This window comes from Colobus angolensis, unplaced genomic scaffold (genome assembly GCF_000951035.1).
Source record: "Colobus angolensis palliatus isolate OR3802 unplaced genomic scaffold, Cang.pa_1.0 Scaffold177, whole genome shotgun sequence".
NCBI classification, from domain to species: domain Eukaryota; kingdom Metazoa; phylum Chordata; class Mammalia; order Primates; family Cercopithecidae; genus Colobus; species Colobus angolensis.
In genome coordinates this window covers 4671799-4685916 of record NW_012114899.1, presented here as the reverse complement: position 1 = coordinate 4685916, position 14118 = coordinate 4671799, and the positions used below count along the sequence as shown (strand labels likewise).

General features: G+C 34.3%; 1 protein-coding gene across 14 annotated transcripts in view; it reads left to right on the top strand.

Annotated features, from left to right (window-relative positions):
* Positions 1-14118, top strand: part of PCDH15 (protocadherin-related 15) — a 1021780-nt gene that overhangs the window by 602949 nt on the left and 404713 nt on the right. For all 14 annotated transcript variants that reach the window (XM_011938778.1, XM_011938777.1, XM_011938779.1 and 11 more), the window contains one exon: positions 10400-10512. In XM_011938778.1, coding sequence (XP_011794168.1) covers positions 10400-10512 — 113 coding nt within the window. The remainder of the gene's footprint in view (positions 1-10399; positions 10513-14118) is intronic.

Genomic DNA, 14118 nt, shown 5'->3' with positions numbered 1-14118 from the left:
TGTGTCCCAGCCAAATCTCACCTAGAGATGGGATCTCATTATGCTATGCAGGCTGGTCTCAAACTCCTGACACAGGTGATCCACCCATCTCAGCCTCCCAAAGTGCTGAGATTATAGGCATGAGCCACTGTGCCTAGCCATAGATCTCATCTTGAACTCCTGCATGTTGTGGGAGGGACGATGTGGGAGATAATTGAATAATGGGGGCAAGTCTTTCCCCTCCTATTCTCAGGACAGTGAATAGTCTCTAGAGGTCTGATGGTTTTAAAAAGAGGAGTTCCCCTGTAGAAGCTCTCTCTCTCTCTCTTTGCCTGCTGCCATCCGTGTAAGAAGTGACTTGCTTCTCCTTGCCTCCCACCATGATTGTGAGGCTTCCCCAGCCACGTGGAACTGTAAGTTCCAGTTAAATCTTTTGCTTTTGTAAATTGCACAGTCTTGGGTATGTCTTTTCGGCAGTGTGAAAATGGACTAATACAACAAATTCCCATAACCAATCAGCCAATTGATTGAGAGAATCTCTCTCTCTCTCTCTCTTTCTTTCTCACTGTCAGTACTAACATGTCCTTATAGCCTATTTGTTTTGTTTCTCTAAAGAAATCTGAATAATACACTGCTGCTTATCTCTTCACACTGTATACTTGCCACATCTCCCTCAAGATTCCTTGCTTGTCTCTTAAACATACAGAGATACACTGTCAGTCAGTATATAAAGCATTAGCTAAGCTTACTTTTGTATTATTTCATTTAAAGATAAATATAAAATTAAAGTCTGAATAGGAGCAGTAATAACATGGGTCTATGCCCCTAAAACATTAAAGATTAAGATCTGTGCATTTCACTATATGTAAATTGAATCAATCAATAAAGAAAAATGCATTTATACTTTTTTTTCTCAGTTTGATTTTAGGGGTTACCACAGTACACAATAGGAAAAATTTTGTCTAGATAATTGGACAATAAAAATAGCATTTTAGAAAGTTTTCTTCAGTTATTATAAGGGAATGGAGTGCCAGAAGATATTGGTAGGCTATCACTGTGGTACAAGTATGAAATAACAAAGTTCTGAGTAAGGTAAGAGATTAGGACTATGACAAAGAAACACATCAGAGAGACTTTCTAAGGTAAGAAAGAATCACTTGGAAAATGTATAGAGAATTGGCTAGTAAAAGTAACTTGGGGATTTGGAGCCCCATAGTCAGAAAAAATGGTGGTACTATTAGCAATAACATAGTTACTGAATTTTGTAATTATTGATATGTTTAAAAAATAGATATGAACGTATCATGTACCATGAAGAGGTGACTTTCAAACTTTGAAGGCTACAAGAATTCAGTGAGATTATTCAAAGTGCATTCTCTTGACCTCCCTTTTCAGAGCTTCTGATTCAGAAGATCTGGGACAAGATCTTGGTCTTTCTAGTGTGGGTATACCTGAACTATACTCTCAGAAGCATTGTCATAAATATGCATAGGAAAAGCAACCCAATAAAATCTTTGGTAAAATTTTTTGAAGTTGAGATATTGGCTACTAATATAAGAATTTTAGTTCTCCTTAATAATATGTAAAATTTTATTTGAATTAGTTTTGTGGCTATTCACAGTTATTAAAAACACTTTGGATAAGAAAATGAAGTTTGTTATTTATAAAAAACAGCTGAAAAATAAGTTTTGCAAAGGAGATAGATTTAGAACTGAAGATTTTTGGAAGATGTAAAAGCAGGACAAAGGTAGTTTACTTTTTGCATTTATAATTATCAAAGAACGCACTAAGTAAATGTAGTAGCCGAAAAGAAAAAGTGGTAAAGTTAAAATTAATAGAAGAAAATAATGAAAATTAGAGGTAATATTTCTAATATACTTTTGAAACTAGGGATAACTTGATACAAAAACAAATGTGTTATTAGGGCATAGATGAAAATAATGGTTAAAATTATCAATGAAATTCTAGTTACATAAAAGGGGTAGCAGATGAATTTAATGTCAGAGGAATGGAATATTAATGTAATTAGTCCCAAGATCAAATGAATAACTAAAAAAATAAAACCCTTTGGAGATGGTTCAGAAACAGCTATATTTTTAGATGAATTAAGTTTTGCTAAGTAGAGTTGATATTACATTTTCTAAGTGGGATAAATAAGGGATTCTGTAGGGTCCTTGAACTTAGACAGGTATTTCTATTCTTGTACAATGTTTTTACATTTCAATACCTTGACTTCTGCAGGGTATTCAGCATTCATGGGTCATTAAAAGGTTTTTCCCAAAAAATTACCTGGAAAAAAGTTACATGTTATAATTGTTTTTGTTCTACCAAAGGAAATTGTGGGTCATTTCATAAGCAGTATTTTATTGAAACTGACCATAATTTCTATATATCTATAATGTGGAAATTTGAGGAATTATCACAAATCTTCATGGCACCCAGAAGACAGTGTTCTCTTTTATTTTTGTGTTAATCAGGTTACTAATTTTATATGTAAAGATATGCATTTTCAGTGGGGAAGGGAAAAATTTGATACTGTATTTTTTGAGGTAGTGCTCCTTTGAAGTATATTAGATGCAAATTTTCAAATATATCAAGTATTTAAAACAAATGTTTTCCTGAATGGGACTCTTTGGGTAAAAATTACAGAGGTGAACTTAAGTTCATCTTGGCGGTAAAGGAAATTCATTGAAAGGAATTTGATTTCTTCCAGAATTCAAGGAACTGTCAAAAACGATAACATTTTAAGAAGCAGAAACAGGAATTTCAAGATGAGGGATTAGAGGGCCTTTCCTCTAGATGCCCATTATTTTCGTGGTACAGATTGTACATCCATCTTCTGATTCTTTGCTCTAAATAAAAATTGTTGAAAGATGAAGTGATAATTATATAGTTTAGGTCAGGCATCCATACTTCCTTCCATTTACTGTATGTATGGAATCAGAAGTTCTATGCTAATAAATGATGGGAAAATACAGCTATGAGAAAAAACTGTTAAGGTATAAACACTTTAAAAATAATACGAAGCAAAAGCAATTAAAAGAAGGAAAAGTTAATCTTTACAATCAACATTGCAGAACAATTGGACAGCCATATGTAAACAAATAAACTGCAATCCATACCTCACACTATGTGCAAAAACCAACTTGAAAGACTTTCTATACATAATGTAAGAGCTAAAACTATAAAACATCTACAGGATAATATTGGTAAAATTTTTTATGCACTTAGGGTTGGCAACAATTTCTTTTTTGTTTGTTTGTTTGAAGATGGAATTTTGCTCTTGTTGCCCAGACTGGAGTGCAACGGTGCAATCTCGGCTCACTACAACCTCTACCTCCCAGGTTCAAGCAATTCTCCTGCCTCAGCCTCCAAAGTACCTATGATTAGAGGCATGTGCCACCACGCCTGGCTAATTCTGTATTTTTAGTAGACACAGGATTTCTCCATGTTGGTCAGGCTAGTTTCGAACTCCTGACCTCAGGTGATCCCCCGACCTTGGCCTCCCAAAATGCTGGGATTACAGGTGTGAGTCACTGCACCCGACTGGCAACAATTTATTAAATATAACAAATGCAAATCTATAAAAGAAAAAATTTAAAATTTGACTTCATTGAAGTAAAAATGCGTTTGCTCTTCAAAAGACACTGATAATAGACTGAAAAAGCAACTGACAGAAAAGGAGAATATATTTGCAAAATGTATCCAACAAGTGACTTGTTTGGGGAATATGTGAAAACACAATTTAATAAAAATGAGACAATTATAAAATGGCAAAAAGGTTTAACAAATTATTACAGATTTACAAAAAATATAAGAATGTGAAAAGTTGCTCAATATCATTAGCTAATTGGGAAATGCAAAGTAATACCTCAATGAATATCACTACATACACACCAGAATGGCCAAAATTTTAAAAAGACTGACAATATCAAGTGTTGGTGAAAATGTGGGGGATCTGAAATGCCCATACATTGTTGGTAAGAATGTAAAATGGTATACGCACATTGGAAAGATAGTTTGGCAATTTCTTTTAAGTTAAACATTACTGAACAATGAAAATATGATATTATCGATACATAGCAACTTGGATGAATCTCTCATGCTTTATACTGAGTTGAAAGAAGCCAATCTCCAAATCTTTATACTATACAATTCCATCTAAATATCATTCTCATAAAAATGAGAGTATGGTGGTGGTGAACAAATCAGTGGTTGCGAAGGATTAAACTTTGGGGTTGGAATACACAAAGTAGTTATTTCATCATAAAACCATTCTATATCCTGATTGTGGTATTGACCACACAAACATATACATAACTGAAAATTAATAGACTTGCTACCTGCCCAAAGATTCTTTTGTTTTTTTTCTTTTAAGACAGAGTCTGGCTTTGTGCAATGACATGATTTCGGCTCACCGCAACCTCCGCCTCCTGGGTTCAAGTGATTCTCCTGCCTCAGCCGCCCAAGGAGCTGGGACTACAGGCACGCACCACCACGCCAAACTAATTTTTGTATTTTTAGTAGAAACGAGTTTCCACCATTTTGGACAGCATGGTTTCAATCTCTTGACCTCGTGATCCGCCCACCTTGGCCTCCCAAAGTGCTGGGATTACAGGCGTGAGCCACTGCACCTGGCCCAAAAATTCTTAATACAACATTTAGACGTACACATATCACATAGCCTAGCCATTACACTCTTAGATATTTACTCAAGATAAATGAAAGCAGAGATTCATTCAGAGATGTATACAAGAAAGTTCATAGCAGCTTTATTTGTGACTGGAGGCAACTCAAGTGTTCATCAACGTGTGAATAGATAAATGAATTGTAGTATATCCATACAACAGAATAACACCTAGGCAATAGAAATAAATAAACTATTGATAAACGAAACAACATGGACTTCACAATCATTATGCCAATCGAAAGAAGCCAGACACACCTAAGAAAAGAAGATATACTGTAAGGCCGGGCAGGGTGGCTCATGCCTGTAATCCCACCCCATTGGGAGGCTGAGGCCAGTGGATCACCTGAGGGCAGGAGTTTGAGACCAGCCTGGCCAACACGGTGAAACCCCATCTCTACTAAAAATACAAAAATTAGCTGGGCGTGGTGGCGGGCACCTGAAATCTCAGCTACTCAGGAGGTTGAGGCAGGAGAATTGCTTGAATTCAGGAGGCAGAAGTTACAGTGCGCCGAGACAGCACCATTGCACTCCAGACTAGGAGAAAGAGCAGAACTCTGCTTCAAACAGAAAAAAAAAAAAAAAAGAATATATACTGTATAAATGATTCCATTCCTATTTTGCTGACAAAAAGTGATCAGTGTTTGCATAGAGTGAGAGATATGAATGCAGAAAGGAAATGTTGTCATAAGGAAATTTCTGGCAATTATGGATAGGCTTACTGTCTTAATCATGGTGATACTTTCTTGATAACACATGTGTAATAAAAATTCTACATTTTAAATATATGAAGATAATCGTGTAGCATTTTTTCTTTATCCGACAGAAAACTCGAATTCATGTAAATTCACATGTTGGGATTGATATTTCTCCTAAGTCTCTCTTTTTTTTTTTCTTGAGTCAGAGTCTTGTTCTGTTGCCCAGGCTGGAGAGAAGTGGTGGGATCTTGGCTCATTGGAAGCTCCGCCTCTGGGTTCACACCATTCTCCTGCCTCAGCCTCCCAAGTAGCTGGGACTACAGGTGTCCGCCACCATGCCCAGCTAATTTTTTTTGTATTTTTAGTAGAGACTGGGTTTCACCGTGTTAGCCAGGATGGTCTCGATCTCCTGACCTCGTGATCCGCCTGTCTCAGCCTCCCAAAGTGCTGGGATTACAGGCTTGAGCCACCGCGCCCGGCCCATTTATTTTTAAGTTGTTTTCTTGTGATTCATTTATTGAGAAGTCAAGTTGTTTATATTATGGAGTTTCTCATCATCTTGATTGTACTTTTCTTGGTTTAACTTTACGTGTTACTCTGTCTCATATGTTTCCTATAAATTTTGACACTTAATCAAATAACATTTTTTGTTTGTTTCTTTGTTGGGTTTTCTCAAAACTGTTTCATAGATGGTATAATAGTCTGCTTGGGCTGCCATTAAAAAACACACTAGACTTAGTAGCTTAAGCAATAGTAAGGTGTTTTCTCACAGTTCTGGAGTCTAGAGGCCTGAGATCAAGGTACTTTCGTGGTTAGTTTTTGATGAAGCTTCTCTGGCTGCTTTCTTTTGTCTTCACATAGCCTTTCCTCTGTGTACCCTTGGACAGAGAGAGAGGGAAGAGAGAGAAAGAGAGACAAAGAGAACACCAGTCCCATCAGATTTAAGAGCCCACACATATAAACTCATTTAGTCTGGTTACCTTCTTAAAAGGCTCTATCTCTCTGTAATAGTCACACTGGGAGTAAGGGCTTCAACATAAAATTTTAATGGTGAGGGGGACAACTCAGGCCATAGCAGATCATATTGAATTAATTATTCTATTGAGAGGTATATATGTGGCTTTATCTCTTTTTTGTGATATTAGCAGCATTTGGTGCTCAATGCCATGATCCATTCATTTATGAGGGGTTGTAAAATGATGGCACTCTGATATTATTACTCTTCTTAAATTATTAGCTGAAATTATTTCTTAATCAGACACTTTTTAATCATTTATTTGTTTACCCCATGCTAAGGTCATACGGAAAAAGCATGCTATGTTTTCTTATTTACTAATTTTCAAAATATTTCTCTAACATGCTCCAAAAGTGATCAATATGTTGTTTTGCAACACTGCCATAAACTTATGAATTTAAACATATTTGATCTGTTCCAAATAATTACTGATATTATCCTTATTGATGCTCAAATTGCCTTATCTTTAGCTAAAAAACACCTTTTGGCTCCTGAAAACTTTTCACATCAGTTTAGTAGTCTTGGAATTCTTTCTTGCTACTTGGTGTGAGCAGGTGTTTCACAGCCATTTGTTGATTTTTCTGCTCTGGACCTGAAATCAGCTCTTTCTCAGAAATCTTAACTGCTTTTATTAGTAAATAGTATTTCAAAACCATAGTCTGATCATTAGCAATATTCATTGCTTCTTTAATGGCCATTACATTTAATTCTGTGTTTCAGCATTCAGAGCTATGTTGTATGCATTATGTTTCTTAAGATAAACTACAACCTGAGTTTAAACTTCCACTGCCAATTCAAAATCAAAACCATAGATTTTCTATTTTACCTCTTTAATTTTTAATTTCTATCTCTTTATCATCCCCTGCCAAGAATCCAGCTTTCAATACTGAAAAGAATAGAATTAGAATGCCACATAATAATGTACTTATTTAATTTATTGTAAAATACTCCTGTAACTATCTTAGAATCACAACATACCACCAATATGATTACTGTAGATAGTTTAACTTTTTGTGTTTTATAATTTCCTTGGTACTTCAGCTATATTACACAGTGGGTGTGATGTCAATACTAATTTTAAAATTCACCTGGGATAGTTCTATTTGTTTGTGCTTATGCCAACAACTGAATATACATTTAAATTGAATTATTTTATTTTATTTTTAGAGAAGTCCTTGAATTTAGTTTTAAAATAATATATAACATATGTAGCTCTAAAATTTAAAAAATGTGATATAGTTAATGAGATTTAGTTTCAACATCTATCCTCTCCACGTATTCCCTCTATTTCTTGTAAGTAACAATTTTTTATGTTACAGTCTATCTTTGATTTTTTAACGTGTATATGTATTTATTAGTAAATATGCATATGTATTCTTCTTAAAAGTTACTATATTATCGGCCCTTATTTCCAAATTGCTTTTTTTACTTAATATAGCTGAAAATAATTCCATAGTAATAGGTAAAGATATATATCACTTATCATTACATTTGAATTATCATCTGCTTTAGGATGTATCACCACTTATTTACCCAGACCACTATTGATGTATATTTAGGTGGTCATTTATCTTCCATTATTATAAATGGGAAAATGTCCAGATGTGGGATTTATGGGTTAAAAAGCAAACATTAATATCATTTTGATAGCTTATGCCATACTCTCCTTCATAAATTTTATAACACTCATATTAACACCACCCATGTCCAAAGTGTCTGTTTTCCTGCGGGCTCACCAACAGAGTACAGTGTCCAACTGGGACAATTGCTAATCTAAGCAGCTAATGAAATTGTAATGTAGGATTAATTTAGTTTCCTTCTTATGTATAGAGATAAGCATCTTTGCTTAACTTTGCTTAACTTTGCTTATGATCAAGAGTCATTTGCCTTTCTCTTTCTGTGAACAGTTTTATCTTTAGCCCCAAACCTTTTTGTTTTGTTTTGTTTTGTGACAGAGTTTGGCTCTGTCACACAGGCTGGAGTACAGTGGCACAATCTTAGCTCACGTAACCTCCGCCTCTCCCAGGTTCAAGTGTTTCTCCTGTCTCAGCTTCCTTAGTAGCTGGGATTACAGACACACCATCACACCCACCTAATTTTTGTAGTTTTAGTAGAGACAGCTTTTCACCATGTTGGCCAGGCTGGTCTCACACTCTTAACCTCAGATGATCCGCCCACCTCAGCCTCCTAAAGTGCTAGGATTACAGACATGAGCCACCGTGCCCGGCCAGCCCTACACTTTTTAAATCCCTCACTGGCCCTCTTTTTAGCTAATTTGTAAATCTATCTATATATATTAGCAATATGAACATTTTTTCTCTTCATAAATTTCAGGTATTTTCTTAGTTTGTCACTTGTGGTTTTACTTTTTTATTGTGTCTCACCATGCAATTTTGCAATATCATTAAACTTATCTCTCTTTTTCTTCATGACTTCTTGACTTTGAGCTAGGAAAAGACTTTGAGCTAGGAAAAGACTTTGAGTTAGGAAAAGTTTACCTACTCTCACATTAGAGTAAAATTCATCCACATCTATGACTAATGTCCTTTTTTTATTATTTATTATGAATATCTTCTTCATTTGGGGTTTACTCATGTATATTCCATGAAGAATGTAACTCCGATATAACCCCTTTATCATGTGTTACATTTCATCTATAATTTTGACTATTTGTTGATTTTACAGTCTGTTTTAATGGTGTAAAATATGTTTCTGTTTTTTGTTTTCCCCTCATTTACTGCCCAGGAGAATTTCCCTTCTTGTCTCAGAGTTGAGGCAAATAAGTAGTAACAAGAAGCCCATTTTTGGATGTGTTGGAACATCTGGCAGTCTGGATTTTTAATGAAAGCTCTGTTTCAGATCGTCCCTTTAAGTTAAATACATCTTTTAATCTCCCCAGTCTCCCAAGTCATCATCTGTAAAATGTAAATGATTTACAGAGTTATTGGTGATTATTTATATAAAGCATTTAGCACAGAGTAGGTTTCCGTAATTGGAAGCTATATTATTTTACTCTTATGGTTATTAATTTTACAAATGTGTATACTATACAGTTTTATGATTTGACTTCTTCACTTTGGGAAAAGAATGTTGCAGTACACAAAGGAAGATTATACAATTAGAAGAAATTTCTTCATGAAGAAATGTATTTTGATTATTAAAATACATTAAGAAATACCATCTTGGCTAGGCGTGGTGGCTCACACCTTTAATTCTAGCACTTTGAGAAGCTGAGGCGGGCATATCACCAGACGTCACCAGTCTGGCCAAAGTGGCAAATCCCTGTCTCTACTAAAAATACAAAAAATAGCCAGACATGGTGGCGCACACCTATAATCCCAGCTATTCGGGGACTGAAGCAGGGGAACCACTTGAACCAGGGAAGCAGAGGTTTCAGTGAGCTGAGATCAAGCCACTGCACTCCAGCCTGGGTGACACAGCAAGGCTACATCTCATAAATAAATAAATAAATAAATACCCTGTCTAGACAGTAAGAGTATCATCAGAACCTATATTTAATTTACTATGGTTAATATAATTAGCTTGATATTAATCTTAAGAAATAATATATGAAACGAAATATGTTCATATTAATTTCCAAGTATCTCACTATTTGGTACAAATTACTAATAGTTTATTACAATATATGTTGAAAGACCAAAGAGCTATAATTAAGATGTATGCACCATTAAAATAAAATTTCATAATCAAAAATGTACTCTCCCTCCACTTAATATCTATTTTCATGTGATGAAGTTTCAAATTAATTAGAGCCCTCTTAAGAAAAAAAATTTTGAAAAATCATCCAAACAGATATTTTCCATTTTCTTACTGATACACTAATTATGAATAACTAAACACCACGTTTGTGTCTGCTTTCCCTGGACTGCATAATTTTGAAACTTAATTTAGTAATGAAATTGTAACTTTGTTCCTCAGTTAATGAAAGGAAATAGATGAAGCAGATACACATATTACCTATTGTTCTCAATTATGTACTGAAATCTCAATGTCTTCCAGGGACTCCTGAGGATTACCCACGGTTTTTCCATATGCATCCTAGGACAGCAGAACTTAGTCTCCTGGAGCCAGTCAACAGAGACTTTCACCAGAAATTTGATTTGGTTATTAAGGTAAATTAAGCTAATATCTTATTTCCTTGTGTTTATGAACTGCTAATCAGATAAATTTGTAGAGGCTACTGAAGGCAGTTTTATGTTATAAAATTAAAATTAATGTGGACAGCAACCAATTTTTGTTAAAAAAATGTGAAGTCCAGTTTTAATATATGGCATTGCTTTTCTCTAAAATAACTTTTTATAGTACTATGGGGTAAAATACTAAATATTCTTATATGTAACCAATGCCTTGGTTAAGTGTATACAATTCTACACAATTCATTACGTCTTCTCACATTTTTTTTCTACTAAAAAGAATTATCGTTTTACCACAAAAACATGACCAATTAAGACATCTAAAATGTGCTTGATTTATATCTGTTATTTTAATTTTGTTTTCATTTTTATTAGTTAATTTTATTTTAATGTGTTTCTGTGTTTTTAATGCCCATTTTTCCAACATAAAAATAAAAGGTCTTGCCTATCCAAAGATGCATTCAATACACATCTCATTATTTTCTTTATATTGAAAGATGATCTTCGACCTGAAATAATTTTGAAGCTAAGTTAATCTATTTGGCATTTCACTTTTGGTTTAATAGTATATCTGTATTTTAATATAATCATTAAATAGATACTGTAAAAATGCAGATATTCTTCTAATTAATTTCGATGGACTTCATTGAGATGGTGAGATTTAATCTAAGCAGTGAAGGAAAAACAGGAATTTGCCAGGCAGAGATGAGGACTGGGAAAATTTGGGCATTGTAAGTACAACAAAAGGCAAAAGCAAAGATTCAGCATAAGTTTTGTATATAGTACACAACTTTCTCATATTTAAGTATGCAAAAAAACCTCTAGAAATGCATCCCAATGGTATTTTTCTTACCTTTTGAAAAATGTAAACATATTAAGCGAAAAGGAAGTAAGGTAAGGAAGCTTTCTGAGAATGAACATTGTTTAAGCTGCTTTATGTGCATTTTTCATTGAATTGTTGCCACAACTTTAGTATTACTCTCATTTGCACAAAATGTGGAAACTAAAGTTCAGATAAGGTAAGTGATTACCTTAGATTTAATTACTAATAAGGGGCAGAGTTGAGATTCAAATTAGTTTTACATACACTAAAGCCATGCTCTTTTCACTTCACAAATATGCAGATACTTAGAAATGGTTGTCTGGTTAACAATTAATAGATATGTCTTTAGCAAAGAACCTGTGTTTATTCAGCAATCCTTGTCCTTGAGAAAGCTTATAGCCTAGAAAGGGAAACAGTCATATAATGAAATAAATCAGATATAATACATCAAATGCTAAGAGGAAGACATGTAAAGAATGGTAACAACACACTGAATAGGGACATTTAAATTAATCTGGAAACTCACGGAAGATTTTCTGGAGATCACCCCAAGCTAAATGTTGCTGGATTGAAAGAGTATGGCCAATGAATCAATGTAGGGAATATGTTTGAACATAAGGAGGTGCAGAAGTAAAAGCTTGAAAACATAATGCACAGGCTACAAGCAGTTAACAGGGAAATGAGGTATAGAGCCAGACCATGGAGGGAGCCTGAAGGGTGACTGCAGTTTCCTGGGATTTCATTTATTAAGGGTTTGGGAGTTATTCAACAAAAAACACCACTTTAACCGATTGTATTAAATTCCATGCATGAGATTCACTTTCTTACATTGACTATGTTAATTGTTATGGGAGTATATAAAACTCCACGATGTGTACTTATTTTCTATTGTGGATCTCTCTGGAGTCTTGTGGTGCTACTTTCTATGGGAATTAAGAACTTTGACAAAGCACTGTTTCCAAACTACCACATGTGAAACTAAAAATCAATTATTTTCCTTTATTATTGAATTCAGCTGTCCTGGTGTACTTGAGTACAGTGTAACTCAGTCCATCAATTACAGAAAAAAAAAAAGCAATTATAATAGGTCACAGATTTTTTTGTCTTAATAACACTTTCTTTTATTAATGGAGGTTTTAACAGACATTATTAGATTCAAATTACTATGTTTTGTGTGAGGTCAAGGGCATAATAAGCCAAGGTATCTAACTGTAATAATAATGTGCCACCTGCTTGAATAATAACTGAGTATTGTGGCATTGTTCAGGGGACTATTGAAATGTTACAATCTCGCAGTTCTCCTCTACAGTAAATCTTTCAATTTCTTCTCTCTCTCTCTCTCTCTTTTTACTTTAATAATACTTCATTTTTTCATTGGCCCTAAAAGTTTTTGTTGGACTAGATCCCAATTTATGTTTCAAAAGCAGAGAAAAAATAAAGTGAAGTATTGTCTCCTACATTTTGAAGAAGAATTCTGCTTTAAAAAGCTATGTGTGTATTTAACAGCTGGTGAGTGCTATGAATTAGAGATTTATCATGTTCATTTGTTCCTCTATTTCTCCCAGTGATTTATTCAGCATGCTGACAAATAAAAATGTAAAGGTGAAACTTGGAAGACAAAGTGGAATAGTTCACAATCTTTAGAATCTGAAAAGATTAAAATATGCAACTGAAAAAGTTTGTTCCATTCCAAAACACTATCCTAAATTTTATATAATTGTAATCATTTAAGCATACTTTAAAATGTGATATACACTGTGAACAAGAATCATAGATTTGGTTTACCCAGGACAGTACATGTTTATGTCTGTTGTCTTTGTGTAATTATTCATAATACCTCTCTTGCTCTTTTAAATGTCCCAGTTTGTATAAGGTATTTGATCACTATACTCATAAAATAAAAACTACCTATGATGTAAAAATATGAAAGCACATTTGAGACGCTGGTAAGAGTGAATTAGTTCATGTGTGGACCATCTATTACAAAGTCCATAAAATCACTTTCAGTATTATAAGTGAAATATTTTAAAGTATTATTAGTTGATTTATTTATACTTCAGGCATCTAACACGAAGCTACTGGTCATTAATTATTAAGATCAATTAAATGGATAAATTATGAATAATTTACTATCTCTCAGTTCTTCAAAGAACAATTGCATGTTTTAATCTAAATCCCTTTAATTAACAATGAAGACCAAAGATCACAATGAAATTGTAAGCATAATTGTTTCATGTTTCCTCTGATTTTTATGTTGTTACTCACTGACCTACTTATTCTGTCTAGCATGCTGCCGTTTAACTTCTTTTCCTTCCAACTCATGAGTTCATTAACCCTGAGCTCTCACTACTTCCCTTTCACACCCTCTGTTCCAGACATACCTCTTCCAGTGCCCTCCACTGACCATGCTGTTTCTGACATCTAAGCATTTAGAGATACTGTCCCTCTTCCTGAATCATTCCTCCCTCTTCTTGTCAACAGTCTAAGTCAAACTGATGCTTCAGTTTTTAACTAAGAAGACGTTTGCCCTAGAAAGGCATAGCCACTGTTAGGAAGCCTCTTTTTTGCAGCCTGTTGGCCCCTAGAGTGGCCCCGATTACTCTATTGAATGTACCTGTTTATTTTCTCCCAACTTTTACAGGAAGACAGATTGTGAAACATTTAGTTACACTGTATCCCATGCCCCTACACCTACCTATATACAGCACATAGAAGCTGCTTAATAAACATTTGTTGTAATGATTTTCTCCCTGACACAGTAA